This window comes from Triplophysa rosa, linkage group LG3 (assembly GCF_024868665.1).
Source record: "Triplophysa rosa linkage group LG3, Trosa_1v2, whole genome shotgun sequence".
Classification (NCBI taxonomy): Eukaryota; Metazoa; Chordata; class Actinopteri; order Cypriniformes; family Nemacheilidae; genus Triplophysa; species Triplophysa rosa.
In genome coordinates this window covers 10,432,233-10,455,016 of record NC_079892.1, presented here as the reverse complement: position 1 = coordinate 10,455,016, position 22,784 = coordinate 10,432,233, and the positions used below count along the sequence as shown (strand labels likewise).

Here is a 22,784-nt window from a genome sequence, read left to right as displayed (position 1 = left end):
CCGCTTAATATTACAGTGTGTTAACATTATGAGCAATGGAACCTAAATCCAAAATGGAATCCCAGTTCTGTCCATTAGTGTGTATTGCCTTGTATATTGCCTTTATCATTGATGTCTATGCTTCTGGATACAAATAAGGCTCATCCTTTCATGTGTTTCATTAAATGTCTTATAACTCCAGATCTGCACCATTCCTCAGCCACTTTGATTACTATTCTACTGTAGTGTATCTGTGATCCTCTATCACTGCCTGTATCCTCCAGTTGGCTCATTAGGAGGCCACACCTTTCACTTCATGAATATTCATAAGTAGGTGGTGTATTGAACCAGGCAAATGTTAAGAGATAATGTTTGATGGAAATAGTGCTGTGTGAGCACGTTCTTCTGTGCTAAATTCTCACTTGTCAGCAGTGCAAACACCGTATGCCGTCATACACAATGTGCACAGCCAGTCTTGCAGCTTGTTTACATACCCTCAGGGATTCAAGTCAGTTGTTAATTGCAGTTTTGATTAACTGCATTCTTCCATTTTCTTTGGGATACATCAGTAGCTTCATAAAATTGCTATGCGGTTACTAGGGTGTTCTGGATGGTTGCTAGGGGGTTACTATAGTTGCTATGCAAAGGTGTTTATGTGTGGCATTTTGCTAACATGTTCGTAGCATTCCTGATAACACAAATGACGTTTTTTGATTGTTTGCTCATCTGCAGTACATCTCCGCGGTGTTTCCTGTCAGATGCCATAATCATTTGGAAGACGTTTATGATTTAGAATGTATGTAAAACATTTTTACCCATATGTTTTCCAGATTTCCAGATCTTTAGCAGACATTTTATAGATGTACCTGGGCTATCTGGGAGGTGTGCTCAGTTGTGTACAGAGCCCATGATTAGGGCTGTCACGATTATTAAATAATCGTCTCATCGCGATTGTTTGACCTCATCGCGATGGTTTCAGATCATCGCAATTATTGCACATCTCTATAGAAGACACTAGGGGGAGCTGTAGTGCATCCGCATATTGCATATTTTAGTGTATATATTGTTACTAAAGCATGGTAATACTTGTCAAATGTACCACCACAACACAATCACTTAAAAAAAAAACATATACAAATTACCTGCAGTACAATTTAATATTATTTAAGCAAATCTCAGTGTGAAAACCAGTCCACCAAAATTTCATTAACACACAAGTAAAATTTTATTGTAGTCTTGAAAGTGAGAAAAAAACAGACTAGAAGCTTTTCTATGACTGATAGTATTTTAATGGTGGCTTCAATTCACACCTCTTCAATTTACCTCATTTACAAGTATTTGGCGGTTGTATTATTGACAGGTAAAAGCCTAAACCTTAAATATATGATGACCCAATTTTTTCCGATGTATTTCCAAGAAAAAAAACAATCTTATATTCAGAACAATATGGTCGTTTCAATCGCTGAATCAAAAATGTATGAGAATTAAATGTCAAAGCTCAAAAACAGACAATTAATCGTCATAATCGCCAAAGCCCTAAAACAGACAATTAATCACCATAATCGCAATGATTTATTAGACAATTAATCGTCAGTCAAATTTCATAATCGTGACAGCCCTACCCATGATGTGATATGATATAGCATTAGGAAAATTAACTAGGGTTTTATTATAGTAAAAGTAAAGATGTTACATGATAGCTTGTGTTAGCAGTCGAGCACACATTTGGCTTTCCTTCCTCTCTTATTGATTGAGGGTGTAAGTCAGCTCTTGTGTGGTTAAATGTAATGAGGTAAGACTGATGTTTACACCTATACTCTTGCGTAATGAGCAGGTTGTGTTTCTTAAGGAATGTGGAGAGCACATTTTAACAATGTTTGATTAGGTCTGATTACTCACCGGGGATTGGTCGGATCTTTATGCAAACTAGACCTCTGGGGGTTGAACAAATGCACAAAGTCCCTAAATACTGATCTAGGGGTGGTTCTCAAAAACATTACATGTATGAGTAGTGAATTTCTGACCGACGTAATAACCGTTCAAAAGTTTAGAGTCACTTTGAGAATTAACTGATATACTTAAACAATTTGATTTTTCTCCACAAAACTAACTTCAAATGTTGAACAGTAGTGTATTTGGATTCTTAAGACACAGTGTAAGTGTAAGGCTGCAATGCACAGTAATATCACGCCAGGTGACATCTGCAAAACGATGCAAATGATGCAGAAGTTATATTCAGAAAGCTTTTAATATAAGAATTCCCTTCCCACACACACGTCTTGTTCACCAGGAATTGAAACCAAACATTTCCACCAGAAATTTCCCCCAAACTTTCTGTTTTAATTTTAAAACAAACAGTTTTTAAAATACTTCTGATGAAATATCTGCTGGTCCTGCTTGTATTTAATAAAACAAATATACAGTAATACAGACATTTTATTTAATATTTTAATATATATGTTTTTATTTTAAAAATAAATTTAAAAGTAAAAATAATACAAAAGCAATAAAACATACTTCTAATTGAATGTTCTGATGAAATATCTGCTGTTGCTGTCTGTATTTAATTACATAAAAAATATATACTATATACAGTTTATAAATATTACATACAGTTGAACTATAATATATACAGTTTATTTAACTTAATGTAATAAAAACCATAAAAAATGAAAATAATAATAATAATAAAATAAAATAAATTCCAATAAATAAAGACATTTATTAATAAAATGCCTCTTAAATTACTTTTTGGGCCCTTTTTAGGACAGTATCTCCTACAAAGTAATTATGTACAAATCACTTTACTTAACTCGATTAATAATAATAAAAAATAATGACTAGAAATGAGTCGTAGAGTTCGAATATCTCCTTGTTTGCTGTGTAAAGAAAGAAGCACAGAGAGGCTCTTGTAAGAAACGCTTCACAGTTTTGTAAACCATGTGAGGCTGGCCTTGTTAAAGCACCCATGGATGAATGAGCACGGCATGACACGTCCCTAACTTTCATCACTGGGCTTGTATCCCAGAATTCCATGGGGCTGCTAGACCTGCAGCTGTCTCTCTCCTCGTCCATAAAATAATGGCAGAAAGCATCTGCATTTTGCAGACTCAGTGTGGTGGAACACGTGTGTGTATGTGTATTGTATGTGTACCTGCGAGGCATCAGTGGAAGTAGATAGGAAGGCTTGAATAACACAAACACACAGATGTTGTGTAAGGATGGAGTGTCTGGCTGTGTCTCTATTGGCAGAAATGATGGATGTTACTCATTATGTATCGGACTGTCATGGATACTGCTTAACAGATCTTCACCTGAGTTTTACTGATCAATTGATTTGTGTATGCGTGTCATGTTTTATAGACAGGAGTTTTGATGAGACGGGGAAGTGCCACTTGCGTTTTGTTGATAAAATGTACAAATCTTGTCATGCATAATTGTTGCGATATTAATGTCCTAAAGGCAAACTCAAAACATTATCATGACAAGGTCAATTTAGCAGCGACATAACATAACATATATTAATTGGAAAATGTAATATGGTGAAGTGAAATAAAATTTGTCATGATTAATAAATATGATCAAAATTTTGATTAAAATAACCTCGATCATTTTAACCATTATCATGCTCTCCTAGCTTTTATAGAGATCCATACAAATAACAGGACATTACAGAATTATCCAAATGTAAGCACATAAAAGCAATTTGTGACTCAAAAGTAATACATTTTATTTGATTTTTCCCTTTTTTTACAACGTAAAAGTACGCTTACTCAACATAGTGCTGTGAGGAAATTTAAAATAATTGCCGGCCATTCTTGCCCTCGCTTTGCATATCAGATGGGTGTGATGGCACATTTTTCCACCGCTGCCAGACGTCTTGACACTCTGAAAATAAACCTTGCAGCCTTTGAGCGCAATTATGAAGGTTACTGTGTTAAATTTAGTTGTGGAAACATTGATCATCAGCGGGAGAACTGTGGTGAACGGGTGCGTGGCTGTTGTTGATGGTGACAACGCTTTCTCTGTTGACTGCGAGTGATGTGGGAGAGGTGGGAATGAAGCCGGGTGAGAAGGCCAACCTCATCAGTTCAGATTGTAGGTGTGAGTGTGAACGAGGGTCTCTGTGATATTTATTTCTCTCACAGTTGCTCTGTGTATGTTTTCTGGCTAGTTAAATCGAGCTCTTAAATAAAAGAAACCTTCAAGGCTCTTGTGCAGACAGGTCAATGCGGCACGGTGTTTAAACGACGCAATGGTTCCTTTTTTCCAATGCGTGTGTGTTTTTGCGAATGCTTGCGTGGGTTTTAATGTGTTAAGTGGAAACAGTTTCACTGCCCAAAATGATGTTTTTCTTCTCTTTTTTCCTTTCTCTGAACCTTTAAATTTAGATAACAATACCAAATTTAGACTTGTGCAAATCTATGAAAAATAGTGAGCCACGAATCCGTCAAATGCGTTGTCTGCTCTTCACTTTTTCCGTTTCGTGCAGGAAAAGGTTATCAGAGTCGATCTCTAAAAGTAGAAGCAGGTTTGACACATTTTAACTCCAGAGTTAAGAGAAATCCTGTCAGATGGTGTATAACTCTTGGTCTTTAAACCGTCTTGCTAGACTTTCCTCCTGACCCCAGCGGCAAATGTGAATCTCTTGAGAGTTTTTCAGAACAATGTTTACCGTTTAGACAAGAAGATGACACATTTTTACCCCCTTAGACACTAAAACAAATACTTTACATGAAAATTTGAATACAGAAGTATTATTATTATTAATTAGGCAAAACATAATTTTAGTAAAACCATACTGTATATCATGTGATATTTTGTGTATTGACATTTTTATGCACGTATGGATTTGATAGGAAGCAAAGGATTTCAGGTCTTTCCCCTCTTCTCATAACACTTGACCTTGACTCTTTTGACCTTTCATTTAGAGATCTCTTTGAATGAGAGTCAGACATTCTGTCAATGGCTGGTAAGAATTGTGTGCCGATATGAAATGACTGAAATGACGGGGGAAGGCAAAATGCATGATGTGCACGAACGTAGCGATTTGTAGTTTAGTTGCGAATTATGCTGCATCGTCGGGGGATATTTCTGGTTTTTGTTTCTTGACGTTATAGCCACAAACTGCTGCTGCGTAAGAACATTTGAGCTGCTGAGGCATCAGATATAGCGTGTGTGTTTTTATGTGATGTTGTTTTGTGCAAAGTTGGATTCACACTGCCTTCAGAATAACCTCAAGACTGATGGTATAAGCAAACACACTCACAACACATACAAAGAATAATATGGTAGCTGCCACAATACTGTAGTTACTACAGATATTTTTGCTACTGTAAAATATATGGGGTGTATGCACACGGAGCGATGATGTATGTCCGCTAAAATCTCAGCCAGCTCTTTTACATCCGGCGCATGTAGCGTCCATTGGAAACAATGGCGTTTTTCACTCGGTCGCTTCAAGATGCACAAAGGATATTAAACCATTCTGATCTTCTCTCTGAAATGTTATCTTTTTAGCCAATCTGTATGAAGTGATATTGTATCACTATATTGTAAGTGTCGACGGCATTCATTGTCAGGCCCTGATCGTATGTGTTTATACGTCTGTCTCTGTGTATCTACCTGCGATACTGTCTCCTCGCCTCTCAAGTCTAAATACGGGCTTATTGAAGTGCCTCCAGTCACTGTTTGGACATGTTAGTGACCGTGAAATGGCAATATTTAGCTTTCACTCAAATGGTAATGTAAACACTCTAAAGTTTGGTATTTTACTTTCCATTAGCTGTTTGGGAAGAATGAAATAGACTGCAGATCGCCCGTGCCTTAAATACTCTATTTATATAGGAATTATTTGAACAAACAACAACAATATTAGAATGTAGGGGCGTGTTTTAGTGGGTTATTTTTGCTTAATGTGAGAAAATAAAAACCTAAAAATAGCTAAAAGTATGTTCAGATATGTCATACACATTAGCACGTTGTGTGACAGCACACTTATATTTGTTAGTTTGTTTGTTTACTGGATTTATAAAGCACATTTATAATACAACCAGGGTATCACACGTTTGAATTATAAGTCATAATGATATGTTAACTAATATATTTGTTAACGTTTTTCTCTTTCTAGGTCTGAATTTGAGCCTGAAGTCTTCCTCACCTGCCAGCCATGGACTAGAGAAGAGGACTGTGTGATTTTGGACATAACCATGGCGGTGAGGTGGCTCATCTCCCATTGAGAACACAAAAAGTAAGATTTCGAATTTGAATTATTATTCATGTCTCTTAGTCACATATTTAGCTGTTTTCATCAGAACATGACAAAGGCCTCACGGAAACAACAGCTCTTTCATCAACTGGCCATCATTCATAAAAGATATACTCATGCCCCGGCAAAAAGCAACCCTTCCAAACATTCATTCCAGACCTGCCTTTATGAAGACATTAGCCAGAAATATGTCGTCCTGATGTGGCTGACACAGACAGACATTACACCGTCAAGCAACTGCAAGCATTAGTTTCAAACATTAACTGCTCTCCATTTGTCATTTGATTGATTCGAATCATCAACATTTTCCATTTTATTCTGTGGAACTCAGATGGGTTCAGATTGAAACCATGTTATGATAACTCGCAGTGAGCATCTCTGTTTTTACATAAAGACGGCACAGTAATGTCTCTCGTAAATCTCATTCAATCCAACGACTTAAAAAGCCATCTTAAAAGCACATCTCCAAAAGGAAAACTGGCCCAAAACTCACGATCCTAAGGGTTTTTAGGTCATAACTTTTGGCATATTTATGTTTGGGTTTAAGTTGGTGAAGATCATTCGCTGTTATATATTACAGAACAGGTCAGGTGGTGGACAGCAGATCCGCAATTTTTATTTGGGTGAGGTGCTTTACAAACATTCATGCTTAAGTACGTTCCAGTTAAATGCGGTTTAAATATGGATTCACTGGGAATTTTGATTTAATGGTTTGAGCGCTTGAGAAGTGTTTTTCACATACCACACTATGCAAAGGGCAGGATGTATCTGAGACAGCTAAGATAAATAATTCAAAAAATATAAAAAAAAGGGTTTCCTCGTTTTGATATAAGGAAGATATTTATTTGGTTAAAAAAACATATAGGCAGTGGCGTACATTTCATGTAATATGTTTTAGTTTTGCTAAATTGTTCATTTGTTTATATTTTACCTGTTACATTCTTGAAATTCTTGGCCTAAGAATTTCAACAAGGTGTGTGAGTCTGGTTATGTTGAGCTTTATAAATATAAACACTTAAAAAATGTTATTTTGAGGAAAAAATCTATATAATCTCTCTCTCTCTCTTTACATTATGTTTGAATATAAACATATAAGTCATATTTCTTAAGTATATACATGTTTGTGTATTTATATATGCATATTTAAATACACGTCACACACACATTTATATTATATGAACACAAACATTTACTTTGGCATCGATTTTATCGTGATTAATCTATTTGACATCACTGTCATAATCTATATATATTATAAAATATTGTTTTTATATTTTTTTGCAAAAACCTTTCCGCTGATGTTATTGTGCCCAAAGGGGCATGGAAAATAATGTTAACCAATTATCATACTGTAGCTGTCCAATAGCAACCTAGTCAAATCTGATGTATCTCCCTACAATGATTTACATTAAATATTCTCTAGGTTATGATCTTTTTATCACATCAATATTATATTTTATTATACTACGTCAATAAAACATATATGTATCTCCCACAATAACCACATTGACTGAAGTTCAACAGACTCTCTCTGAGTTATGTCATTCTGTAATCTGGTTGAACCTGAGAGCATCTGGCTCTTCAGATGTGAAAACTAAAAACCAATAAACCAAACCACCTGCTGGCAAAAGTCATCAAATAAGTACTGTTAATGTACTTTCTCACTTGTTAGGTACATTATCAAATCTTGGTTGGGCTATTGCAGAATGTAATTGCAGCAGGTTTTGTAATCTAATTTAAAGTGCAGTGAATTCAATGGGCTCGATGCATACGCGTGACTTCCGCGTTTCACGGTCAGAACCCTCGGCAGTTTCCGGTTGGGGAGACTAAAAGCAGAGAGAAATGGAAAAATGAGAAAATAGTTAAATTTAGCAGATGCTGTACATTGCTGCACACAGCAGTGGTATATGTATACCGTATTTGAATGTTATAACGAAATGTTAACTTATGAAAGTATCATTTCAAATGCGATAGAACATCAGTTCTATATACCACTGCTGTGTGCCGCAATGTACAGCATCTGCTAAATTTAACTATTAAATTTAAACTATTAAACTAATTAAACAAATTGATGTTTACAATAAAAGCATTACACCCAATGTTGCACAAAATCAAGCTTATGTAGCTTTAAACATCTGCATTCACGTATTTGTGTTAAGCTTGTGTTGAGTGAAAGTGGAGTCATTTTTATCCACCGTGGGCAGCTTGGCATTCCTTTCATTTTTGTGTCACACTCCGTACATGGTGCAGAAGTTACCGGTCAGCTGTCCGACCAACTGGCACACCGCACACGCATTGGATAAACAGTGCTCTGTTATTGCAGCTAACCCGTAGGTGTTACCCCCACCGCCCAGCATAGCTTGGTTTAGAGCGCGCTGATCTCATCAACATCGAACAACACTGCATTTCATAGACCAATGACAAAAAGGCTTTGAGCAGAATGTCACAGCCAGCATGGCCCTGCTTAAGAACACCACACGCTGTGTGAATACTGACATCAGAGCGGCAGAAAGCAGCAACTTCAGCCGGGACGCGAACACGCTGTAATAAGTTTTAGAGAACATCACACCAGCGTGTCCGGTGTCCAGCTGTCTGACTCACTTATATGGTGGTATGACAGCTCATGCACACCCATAAACACTCATACGCATGCAAGCACTTGCGCCATTGACTTTACATATTACGCAACCGGTTATTGACTTTCATTTAACCATCAATTCTGCAAGCATAACAATTATTAAAATGCAAAAATACCTTTAGACTTTTTCAAAAGTGTTTTATGTCAGCCACCCTGAAGACAGCTGTGCTTTGGTGTAACCATGTGCCGTATAAGAGTTTGTTAATATTACTACATCAGTACAGTTGAGTTAATCATATTCAGGTGTGGCACAGTCAGCTGTTCTGAAATCAGCGTACAGACATCCTCATATCACTCATTCATCTTAATTCATTGTTAGATTAAAGGGATAGTTCGCACCCAAATATGAAAATTCTGTGAATTATTGAAATGAATTACTCCCTCTCTAGTTGTTCCAAACCTGTATGCATTTCTTTGTTCTGATGAACACAGAGAAAGATCTTTGGACAAATGCTTGTAACCAAACAGTTCTTCAACCCCATTGACTACCATAGTAGGAAAAATGGCAAATTAGTCAAAAGTGCGCCAGAACTGTTTGCTGTTGTACATTGTTCAAAATATCTAAAAGTAAAGTAATTTTTCCTACTATGGTAATGGGGTCCAAGAACTGTTTGGTTATAAGCATTCTTCTAAATATCTTTCTCTCTGTTCATCAGAACAAAGACATTTATACAGATTTGGAACAACTCGAAGGTGAGTAAATGATGACAAAGATTTTATTTTTGGGTGAACTATCCCGTTGATCTAAATGTGATAAAAATGAGTTTCTAATAGGATGAAGTACCAGCAGTTTCTCATTCTGTTCTCTCTCTCTTTCACTCTATGTTTAATGTATTTGTTTTCTCTGCATATTGTATTTTATATTGATTTGTGTTATATTTGATGTTATGCAGATGAGAGCGTGAAGCTGCAGTGCAGGCAGCGCAGCCACATGTTTCGATGACTCTGGACATGGATGCGGTCCTGTCAGACTTTGTTCGGTCCACGGGGGCAGAACCGGGTCTGGCACGAGACCTGCTCGAAGGTAAGACACCCGATCTCATCATTTTTTTACGTTACTTTTGCTAAAATGTCTATAGAATATATCGTTGATGTCCTTCTGAAAACTCATATGTCCAAATTCACACCTTTTCAGGAAATGGAAAAAACACTGGACTTTTTAAATGATTACAGACTGTTTTGTCAAAGTTGACAAGCACTTTTTATTGGTTAGATATTTGCAAAACCCAGTGACAAACATAAAGGGTGACTAATAATAATGATTTATGGCAAACAATAAAAATTTGGAAATATGGAGATACAATGTTTCAGAAGGAAAGCAGCAATATATAAGTGTATTGTGTATATTTAACAATACATTATTCAAATTTGGCAACACCTACTTTAATTATTGTATTTGCTGTTATATAAGCCCATTATAGCAGTTTAGGTTACATTTAAAGGTATACAGTACCATTTTTATGAATATATGCAGTGTTTATGTGTAACTGGAGTTTTTTGTTGCGCTTTTCAAAATTTGCATCAAAGCAGCTGTATGAATAAGTATACTGAAAATATGTTAAACATAAAATAAATAAACGTGTAGCCTTAAAATGAAATAGAGTAATGAAAGATAAAGTACAATATAATTGAATATAGATTTTATAAGAATTATTTTAGTTTTGCTGTCATTTTCATAGTTTCAACTGTGTCTTTGATTTATAACCACCATGCTGAGTTTACTGTAAATCATTAAATCAATAAGTGCAGGAAATGTTACACGAGCCATGTACAATAAATTATGCAGCGTTGCACTTTCAAACGGGAAAATACACGCATTTCTTGTTAGGCTACTTTAAGATGTAATTTTAACCTCATTATGTCAGGCTTTTCAAACTTTTTTATCATGGTGGCAATTGCAGTTTTAAATGAGTTAAGATTTATAGCCATACAGTAAAGTTTTATAAATATTATACACTTTTTTTGTACTTTTTGGGCTGTTATACCCATTAGATTTGCTTTTCTTTAGTAAGGACGGCCTCTGGTGTCTGTTTTGATGTGCTTTAATAGTCTCTGCTGCTGGGTTATTGCTGTAAAATACTCTTTGCATTTGTTTGTACGGCGTCTGTACGTCTTGCCCTGTGTGTTACGTTGGGTTTATGGTTCAGTCAAGAGCAAAATGCTCTGTCAAATCTTCTGTGGCTCTGTGTTTGTTGTTTATCGTAGTATACATTGTTTTCTAGCAAGATCGTTTTATCATCTACATTAATAACTGTTCTGCGGGTCAAATAGTAGCAGTGTGTCATGCTTCATCCTGCTTTTTAACTGTAGCCCTTTTGGCTTGTACTGTAGCAGTTCCACTCTTTTGAGGGTCTCATGGGTTTTGGTTTTCTGTTGTGATAAGGTCTTTGTGTCGGTCTACTTTCTGCTCTGATTGGCAGCAGGGATGGCCCGTCGCGGTGGGCAGATTTAAGGCCCTGTGCGACAATTTTACGAGCAGGGTCCCCCAGGAGACCTTTGTGCCCATTGAGTGGAACTCATCGGGGGTGAAGGACCACAGTCACTAGCACAGACGTGCAGTCTGTCCAGACGACACAGGCCAGAGAGAGAGAGCGCGAGACATATCGACAAACAGGAAGGCAAGATATATCCCCTCTGTAAAAAAATACAGAGCTGGCACGTAGAGGTGTGAACCTACACTAGTGTCACGGTTCGGTTCGGTTCCAGTTATCATGTCATCGATTCGGTTCAATTCGATATTACGATGCATTGACGATGCACTGCATCCTCAAATTTCAATTTTACTAGTTCACAATCACATGTATACAATTTTGTCAATAAATACAAGCAGTCAGATATATGAACTGAACCTTTAATTTTACCTGCTCTTCTTCGATGTATCAAACATCAGATATTATCTGTCACAAGCACTACATCTTTATCCGATAACGGCATGAGAGGGTAGCTCTGCCAGATGAGCACCCATGTGAGACTCATAAACTGCTCTCGTTTGCGTTCACACTGCCACCAAAATCCGTTTTTTTTGCTCATATGCGACCCAGATCTGTTTACTGCATGACAGTGTAAACAGGACAAACCACATGGAATCTGATCTTTTTTAATCTGATGTGAGCCACTTCCATATGTGGTCCTAAATAAGATACAGGTCTGATGTTTCGCAATGCGACCTCAATCTGAACGGTCATATCGGAAATCATGTGACTTTTGCATCATTGTAGATCGATTTGCGTCATAATTCTGCGCTAATTTAAAGCTTCACGCGCTATTCTGTTGATGGAAGTGCACTTTACAGCTTGGTTGCCAAACATTAAGCGTCAGATTATAAACATAAACCCTTGCACTGTCCGGGAATGCTCTAAAATCGCGCCGTGAGATCAATCCGCTCAGCACCGCATAAAGTCAAACACACCCGCTGACTACTAGACCCTTGCTTAATTCTGTATGAAAGCGTGCTGCGTGTTACGTGTTATTGTTGTTTTGCGCATACGATTCAGTTTATAACCATCACGACTCGAGTTCACACTGGAATCTGATATTGGCCACATTTTAAAAATAGTGTGAACAGCCGAACAAAAAATCAGATCTGAGCAAAAAATCTGAATTGAGCGTTAAGTGTCATACGACTCTGTTGCGACCGAAGTCGAGGAATCTATGGCAAGCCGAATTAGCTTTTAATCATTCTCAGGATATGCATTTTTGATATCAACAATTCAATTTTTACTAGTAAAAATTATAATTCTTGATATTAACAAAGGAATTTCTACTAGTAACAATTACTATTTTTGATATCAGTAATTAAATTTTCACTAGTAAAAATGTGAATTCTTGATATCAGCAATCACGTCATCACTCGCAGAAATGTGTATTCTTGATATCAAAAATTGAATTTCAACTAGTAAAAAACGTAATTCTTGATATCTGTAATTGCATTTTTACTAGTTAAATATCACAATAGGCTGCCATTCAAATTCAATTTCAGATATCAATAATTCATTTCTTACATGTTAAAAATCTTATTTCAGATATCAGAAATGCAGTTCTTACTAGTAAAAAACATAATTTTTGATATCAATAATTGTGTGGTTACTAGTGACAATGTTAATTCTTGATATCAACAATGTGATTGTTACTAGTAAGAAAGCCATTTTAGATATTTTTAGAATTACTCTTAGATTTAATGATATCTGAAATGTATTTCCTGATATCAGAAATACCAAATGCAACATGTTAAAATTCATTTACAGATATCAAGAATGAGCATTTCAACTAGTAAAAATTGAATTCTTGATATAAAAATTATGTTTTTTACTAGTAAAAATTGCATTTCTGATATTTGGCCCTGTACCAAATGGCGCACTCCGGTCTTGAGGACCTCCTCTGAGTCCACACTTGGTGACATCAGGAAGTGCTGACCTATAGGGCACTAGGCACGAGTCCATAAGGGTACATGGGAGTGCATTTTGGGACAGACTTGAGGTCATCACACCGGAAAAAGCAAGCGGTGCTTTCTAATCACTCTCGCGGTACTTTGTTGTCATTCGCTGATCAGTCTGCGCAGCGCCGCGTGAAGTCGACCACTTGTAGTCCCACTGTTGTTATTTGGGACTGGAGCTGCCGGTTTTTATTGTTCTGTATTTCATATGTTGAATGCCACCCGAGCATTATGCAATAGATACTTATGTTTGTAATCCATTCATTTGTCATGACGTCATGAATGTATATTTATTAATTTGTTTACACTATACTTAATGTGCATAATGTGTTCTTAATATGCATATATGTTGTTATTTAATATTTCTCTATAATACAGAAGCTGTGTTGTTCAGCTTTACAGAGCCCAGAGACAACTAGATATGAATCTACAACAAAACATGGCTTATTACCTTAAGTAAGAAAATGCACTGCATTAAAAGTTTTTATTCTTGAATAGCTGGCTTAATAGAAAATAAATAAGCAATAATATGAATAAGTAACTAATTAATAAATTAATTTAGAATTTTATCAAAACATATATTTAAAAATGTATCCGTCATGTTTACGTATATGACTGACATCCACGACACTCCTCCAATCTGTTCTGTGATTGGGCGTTCGCAACGATTCCTGGGTAGGGGACTTCAGTCGAGTCTGCGGTCGCATCGAGGGCACAAAGGAGGCGCTCGCGAGCAGACTTCTGAGCGCTAAAAAGACAAATGGGACACTCTACAGACTCGTAGACTTGGCGAGAACGTGCAATTTAAGTCCACGAGACCGCAAGTGCGCCATTCGGGACAGGGCCTTTGTTGTCTTAATGCGGTGCCGTTCAAACCGATTGTAATATAAACTCTGTATTTATGTATTAATATAAATAGTATGATTAAAAACTTAATACAATGAAAGTTACTTCAGGGGAAGCAAGTTTCATTCATTTGTAAGTTTGTAAGCAAGAGTCTTTCTACTACTTGAAGGTTGATTTGATTCTGATTTTGGCTTGTCCTTTGCGAAAACTAACATCACTTTTAATAAGTGTAGTGACTGTTTAGGGTGTATTGATAATTGTTTTTATAACGATGGTTTTACTACACATATTATGGTTAGAATATGGTTACCGTAGCAGTTTGTGGTGTTTTACAAAGTCTTTGTTTACAGTTTGTTTCTCATTTTTCATTTAACAAAGTATGTCCTTGTCTATGTATTTATTTACCGTCCTTTACTTGTTTTTCTTTAATATTTTTATCATTATTAAACTTAATTTATCATTTATTATCCTACTTTTTTCTATTACTGTTATTTAATCCAGGGATTTTCAAACTGTGATCCGGGGCCCTCCAGAATGTTCTAAGAGAAAATTTTAGAGAAATATAAAGACAAAAGAAAAATGACAAAAGTCTACTGAACATTATTACTGTTTCATATAAATATGTTAATTTTTATTTTGAAGTGAAGAAAGAAAATTTCTAAGAAAACAGTCCAAAAACATTGTTTCTCTTTAGGTTTATACATCCATAATTTTAATAGCCAATTAGTGTGTTGCCTTTACAATCATGCTTATTATTAATCTAACATAGCTTCAATGTTCATTTTCTATAAAAAAACAAGCAAACACAATTACTGAATTACATCATTCACTTTATTTCAATTACAACAAATGATTAAAATGTATACGAATATAGCAGGATTAAAAAAATACTACAACATAAGCATATACAGTATAACCAACATAAAATTACAATGATAAACAACTTGCATTACATTTACGTGTGTGTAAATATGTGTCTACACATACAATTACTGGCAAGTAAAACAGCTGTCTGGCATTGTCAAACAAGCATTTTATCCATTAATAACATATATTTCCGACAGGGCAGAATGTGGTATTTAGCAGTTTTTGAAGCAAACTGCCATGTATAAAAAATCGTTCACTTCAACATCACAAGTTAATGACGTGGCATTTAGAGGGTTTTGCATCTGAACTATTCAATTGTTTATCAATGACAATCAAGTTCATTAAATGTGGGGATTAAACCTTATGAAAAAAACTGCCCAAATACAGACCGTGTACTCACACTCACCGTGATGCTAGATATAGCGGAAGTGACACATACTGAGGAATCGACGTCATTACTTGTGTTTAACCAACAAGGCGACGTTAGGGCGAGACGACACATAGACCCGCCCTTAATATTACCCCAACCACTAACCAATGAGACGCGTAGGGACGCCCCCATATGTAGCACCGCCCCGTACTGCATCCTGCAGCCAGGACCTCCTCTCCTCGTTTGCATCGCGATGCAACGTAAAAACTATTAATTTCAGACGAAAAGAACGGCACCCTTTTGAGACACGGTGTTACGGAACAACAGAGATGAGCATATCTCTCAGTAAAGGAGACTGGTCTGGTCCAAATAGTGAGCTGCCTTGTTAGACAGCATGTTTAGACATTGTGGACATGCTTCTTTTGAGATGGGAATTTTTGGGAAACACCAAATTTTGGCCTAAGCCAATATTCCTTCAGTTCCTTCGTGCAGCCTTCGTTAGCTTAGCAACATGCTAATGTAAATCTATCCGGTAAGCTTTTTTTGTGAAGAGACGTATTTCTCAAAGAATGTCTATATAATGTAATTCAATTTAGACAGTTCAGTTTCAGAACTGAACAAAATAAGTATAACATTTTCCCAAGAATGAAAAAAGAGTTATGTATGGCTCATATTCCTGACTGTATTTTTATGACACTGTTGGCACTTAGAAGCTTTTGGGTGAATTTAAGTAAGTACACGTATACACCCAAACACACACCTGCTTTGACTTGAGGCTTGTTCAGCATCAGCTAGACGGCTCTCCAGGTGCAAGCTTTGTCCTCACCTGCCTGGCCAAGGCCACCACGATCACCCGGCGGCCCAGAACAGATGTACCACACGTCGTAACATACTGTAACGTGAAGTTAACCATTTATTTGAATTTAATTTTATACAATTAATATACAATAAAACAGTAATATAACTTAAATATAAAATAAATTGTTATATCATAACCAAACACAGACTGGAAGTTAACTTCGGACCAGGCGCATGCGTCGGTTGAAAGCGTTACCATACGGTATATAACTTTTAAATAATCAACCCCAAATACAGTTTTATGGGTATTTATCAATTCGAATAATTTGTAGTTAATTTTAGTAGCAATTATTGTAATTAAAATCATTTGTATACTCAAATTATACTTTTTTATTAAATTAACATCAAAATTTAACTTAATTAAAATCAAAACAATGTCACCAAAACGTATTTGGACACTTAAGCTAAATTGACAAGAAACAAAATATTAAAACAAGTGACATTTATTTTTAAATGACAAAGAAACGTGTTTTAGTAAAAAAAAACTTGCATGAGGTTCAAATGATAAAACTTTAGATATATTTTAATTTAAGACTTTTATTTTGTTTTATATTGCTACTTGGTAAGCATGTTTGTAGATTAAGCAGTCAGCTCTTTGTTTTGTCTAATCCAGCATTTTTCTTGCCTTCATAAATCATGTCGTTGATCACTGAATCTACCGAACCAGCTATTCTAGATGTTGCGTAAGCAATTTTACGATCTTTGTGCTATCGTGCATTTAAACCCCTCTCTGAGGACTGTGTTAATAGATAGCTGTTAAATGCTATCCTCAGACACAGATCTAGGATCAGCACCCCCCTTCTCAAATGTATATCTATATCTGCAAACATGCAAAACTGCTCTCAGATCACTTCCAATGAAACAACGTGCTATTAAAACAGAAAAAGCTTGTTATTCAGAATTAGCATTTTGCTAATGCTCTTTTAATGGGCTCACTGCTGACATTTCACTCCAAAAAACAATCTTGCCTCTAACAAGCCGTGGTTATGAATGAAAAGGGTATTAACCGCCTCTGGTTCTCCACCAAGAGCCGAAATAAACGGCCGCCGCTTCAGTCAAGCACAACACACTTTGTTTTAAAAAATTGTTGGAAAACAAGCCCAGTCTTTTACTTGTTTATTTCTTATTAGGCCTGAAAGTAAAATGATGATTGTCCCACTGCTCTGTTATGCAATCCATTGTGTCCTACGGAGCTTATAAGCGCAGGGGCTGAGCCCTCATGCGTTTGTGCAAGACTTACGAGATGTGTGGAAATATTAAATGCAGCCATAATGAGAGAGAGAGAGAGAGAGATAGTGAGCTTATTAGCTTACGGCTGGCAGGGATACAGGGCTTTACGACAGGGGTCAACCCTGCCAGCTGTCTGCAGCATCCCAGCCATCACACAAACACTGGCAAAGCGCAGGATGGCTCATGATATTTACATAACACCTACGTGCACTCATCACTTCTCTACGTGTTGTGTTGTTGTGCTCGCATACAGAAGCTGTTCTTGAAAGCTAGTATGTTGCCTACATGGGTAGCAGCCTTCTAAGACAGCATGTTATCCACTACATAAGCAGCAGAATTTGATTCTTTACACTGGAAGGCGGATCAACCTTTGTTAGACCGTCCGTGCGTGTAGCACTTCCCGTATTCATAGTGATCCCACATCATCGTCTTTATAATACCTAAAGTCTTTGGGTGCATTATGGGATTGCTTTCACTTCATATACATGTGATGCAGCCTTAAAGGGACAGTTCACCCAAAAATGAAAATTCTGTCATCATTTACGCACCCTCAGATTGTTCCAAACCTGTGTACATTTCTTTGTTCTGCTGAACACAAAGGAACTATTTACTGCCATACTAGGGAAAATAGATACTATGGTAGTCAATGGGGGACAAGATCTGTTTGGTTACTGACATTCTTCCAAATATATTCCTTTGTGTTCAGCAGAACAAAGAACTTTATACAGGTTTGGAACAACTTGAGGGTGAGTAAATGAAGACAGAATTTTCATTTTTGGCTAAAACTAAGTATTTGTTGAAACAGACTTTGTATTGTGAGCATTGTAATGATCCCTTAAAATGCTGCCTTTGTAGTCAGCTCACTAGATTGTGGAATAGAGCAGCTGTGTGTTATTGGTAAGCTCTGGGTGAGTGTGACGTCTGCGTAAAGCTGACTGCAGTGAATGCTGGATACCCCACCAAGCACAAATCAAGAGCACTGATTTAGAGATAGCTCGCCCCCACTTCACCTTCAGTGAATTTTCAAGGTCACAAAACACAGCCTCACACTCTGACTGTTTGATTGAAATGGTGTCTTGAAGAAAAATCTCAGTTGCTTCTTGCCGTATAAATGCTTGAATTTAAAGTATACAACATGCAGTATTTTTTCAGATGTAAGCATTTTTGTTAATTAATGTAGTCCCATTTTCTGTTCATTTCGGGTTAAATATGGTTTCTATACTCATTTTAAAAAGGACAGTTCACCCAAAAATCTAAATTCAAACTATTCACCCTCATGTCATTCAAAACCTGTTTCTTCTGTGGAACACAAAAGAAGATATTTTGATAAATGTCTCAGTGGTTTTGTGTTCATACAATGGAAGTTGTTAGATTATCAACATTCCTCAAAATATCTTATTTTGTGTTCAGAAGAAAGAAAGTCATAAAGGTTTGGAATGACATGGGGGTAAGTGAATGATGAAAACTAAATTTTTGGGTGAACTATCCCTTTAAGGTCTATTATGGTATGTACGGGACCCGTGCATGGGTTTTTTTTTAATGAAAAATCAAAAGACTAATATAGTTTTAGATTTGCCTGAACTGTTCACCGTGACGTTTTCAGGACACACTGTAGCCCTCCACCCTCCTAATAACCTAGTGTGAGATGCCTCATGTTGTCTGAATGCCTCAAAGAACTCTAGGTTAACTCGTACAAAGCAGTGTTGTTCAGAAGTAACCAGGTTGTAGGTATGTCAACTGATATTTCTATAGTACACAATACACATTTCCTCTATAAATACCCAAGTTAACATTTTGTTAGTAACTTGCAAATATGGGACTTTACACTGACACCTACTGGTGTGGATGTATTATCATTATTATCACACAAGTTTTCTATGAGATTGTAGAAATGTTAACGTGACCTTGACAGGAGACCACAATATGTAAAATAAATAACTTGATATGAGTTGGTATGGCTGTTCAGGAAATGCACATATTAGAACATATTTGTCAAATACAGTTTCAAAGTAACCCATATTGTTCCACATATTATATTTTGTATTCATTTTGACAAGACAAACCACATTAGGTCACAGATTTGCCACAGGGTTTAGATTGATTGGACTGCTTGTATTTTAGGAAGTCTGTGTGCCCGGTTGTCAGTGTCAGTACATCATTAGTACATCACCTCACCTGGCTGTTCTTTCTCTGCTGCCCGCCCTCCTCTGTTTCCCTGTGGAACCGGCATTACAGACAGTGTTGTGGAAAGCTATTTTCCATCACGGACCCACGGCTCTGCCGTCACACCCTTGCAGCACAAGCCTTGTGTGCGTATGGTGGTGTTCTGGGAAACATGACTCAGCCATCACTGGGAGATGTTTTGGTACAACTCTAGCTGTGGATTTTGGAGTCATTGTTGTTTTTAAGAGTTTTGGTCAGAAATTTTGTGTGATGAAAGTTTTGGTTAATCTTTGGAATCATAAATGGATTAAAGAACACTTTACAAAAGAAACAGTTGTGGCTTGTGAGGGGTGTGCTGTCTCCATCTAAAGGACTGACAAGGTATAGCAACCTTTCCAGGAACGCTATCATTTGGAATAAAATACTGCTAGTACTGTTTTGATGTATTCTGTTTATAGTGTACACATTTTTATCCATGGATATTTTATATGATTTACTACAGCTGCATACTGCACTAAATGCTGTATCCCACAATGCAATATGCATGACTCGATCTTTATTATGATAAATGAGTGAGAATTTATATCAGCTGATATGTTTTAGATAACTTTTTACCTCTTTCTTGGATACACAAAACAGCATTCAAAATGTAAAATAATCATATAATGATAATGAATATAACCTGCAGAGTGCCCTTACAAAAAAATACTTTATTCAAGTGTGTATTATCATTGTACTTATTTAAAACTAAAAATAATAAAATATACCAGGGGCGATTCACATTTCGCGTCTAAAAACGCACGGAAAACGCAAGCCGCACTGCTTTCCTACACGTGTGGCATTCAGAAAAGTTGAAATATTTTCATCTCGATGCGGCGCCGACGCTCCTAGAAAGACGGGAGTATCGCACTGCGCATGTGCATCATATCATGACCGCGTCGCTCCCTATTTGAGCGTGCTTGTCGCGCGTCTACATTTAAAATCACGAATATGCGTGCTCAAAAGACGCGAAATGTTAATGGCTGTACTTCTCAGAAATATATATTATGTGCTTCTCAGTTGTAAACAAGTTGTGTACTCAAAGTTTACTACTGTTACACTTAAAAGCCAGTTTAGTCCCAAGTAGTAATAAAACCCCCCAGGCATACTAGTATTAGTACTTACTACATAAAGGACCGGTTTCAAAGACTTAGCTTAAGCCGGGACTATGCCTTGTTTAAATTGGGATGTTCAAGTCATTTTTATAAAAATAACTTAGAAAAAACATTACTGGTGTGCATCTTGTGACAAAACAATGGCACTGATATATTTTAAGATATTTCAGGGCAAGTTGTTTTCGGTTAAGACAGCTCAAACATTCATTTTAGTCTTGGACTAACCTTAAGCCTTGTCTGTGAAACCGGTCCAACGTGTAAATAGAAATACATCCGCTAAAATTAGATTTTTTTAGTTTTTCTGAATTGACTATTTATAGTCAAGTCAACTTTATTTATATAGCGCTTTTTACAATTTTCATAGTTACAAATCAGCTGTACATAAAACATATTGACTATAAGCAAAACATTTAAAGCACACATTTAAGGGAGAGAGAAACACAGGTCAAATATTAAACAAACTATAAATTCCTATATGTAATATTAATTAGGTAAAACTTTAAAATAAATAAAGCAGCCCCCCGGCCAGGCAAACAGTGCAATGCAAACGGTGGCGAGGAACCCAAAACTCCAATCGAGATAAAAAGGGTCCTCAGGAGAACCCAGGCCCAACCAGGGGATTCCAGTTCCCCTCTGGCAAAAGCTGCTGCCTCTGCACAAGCTCGACAGTGCTTGCACAACAAGGCTAAATAAAAAAATTAATTTAGTAATAAGGTAAAGTATAGGTTTAAGATTATCATTAATAATCTAATAGCAGTTGAAATTTTGCAGTGAAGACATGTCAAGTCACCGCGTCCTTCTTTATCCAGCTCTATCATCTCAGCTCTTGTCAGGTCCCCACTTCCCATTCTCCGCTCTACCATCAGGTCAGGCCATGAACTGCATCCTGCTCGCTGTGGTAACCTCGGAACAATGAGACAAGACTGGCTGAGAGTAGAGTACTGTTCTGCACTCTTTGATGCAACAAGTACATCAGTTGTTATTGGAAGTGTTCCTGGTTCCGGCTGATCTAACCTAAACCCTCAGAGGATTTATATTATGGAAGTGTAGCGTATGCAAGATTAAAAAGATGCGTCTTTAGTCTAGATTTAAACTGACAGAGTTTAGGTAAAATGATCATTTTTGTTTTGTTTCTGTGAACTGCTAACGATATTTCTCCCAAATGTCAAATAAAATTATACTTTCTATTTACATTTATTTGCAGAAAATGAAAACTGGAGAAACAGGTCAAAATAAAGAGAAAAAATGCTCTGTATTTTTTCAGACCTCAAATACAGCAAAGAAAACAAGTTCATATTCACTTTTAAGCAATACAACAGCAATATTTGAACATGTATTTAGGAAAAGTTCAAAATTATTTTTTAATGTGATGCTGTTGTCATGCTGTCAGTCTTTCACATTGCTGTTGGATGACTTTATCTCACTCCTGAGGTTTGAATTTGTTGAAATTCAACAGACACTGGACTGGAATGTACACAATACACATAGAAATGCTGAATAAATAAAAATGTCCACGCCTGTATTTTTTAAATTTGCTTAAGTAATCCTAATAAAACAAACTTAAAGTACATTTATTTTTTTAAAGGGTGTTGAGTTCATGTGCCAAAAACATGTGTGTTTTGTATCCCACTCTTTGACGTGCACTTGTTTCACATACAATTATTAAAACCTAGTATGCAGTATTCAAATATGCACTAAGCTTACAATAACTGTTTCTATATTGTCCTTGATGTAGAGGTGCTCCATTCACACACACTATCCTGTCACAAATACAGCAGTTTTTCAGTTGCTTCACATGTCCGCTCATATCAAATCTGTCATTTGCACATTGACGCTACATTTACATTTTGTTCTCCATTGTAGATAAATCATAATGTCTGGTTAATGGGAAATGCAAAGGTTAATTACTGCAACAAGGCTTTGTGAATGTGGTCATTCATTAGCTGAGACACAGCTGAGCACTAAATTAAACTTGTTCA

The 22,784-nt window shown here is 36.5% G+C and overlaps 1 protein-coding gene across 1 annotated transcript in view; it reads left to right on the top strand.

Moving 5' to 3' along the window:
- otud7a (OTU deubiquitinase 7A) overlaps positions 1-22,784 on the top strand; it is an 81,104-nt gene that overhangs the window by 28,727 nt on the left and 29,593 nt on the right. Inside the window, exons 2-3 of the mRNA XM_057329258.1 lie at positions 6,110-6,229; positions 9,779-9,909. Of these exons, the coding sequence (XP_057185241.1) occupies positions 9,825-9,909 (85 nt within the window). The 5' untranslated portion in view covers positions 6,110-6,229; positions 9,779-9,824. The remainder of the gene's footprint in view (positions 1-6,109; positions 6,230-9,778; positions 9,910-22,784) is intronic.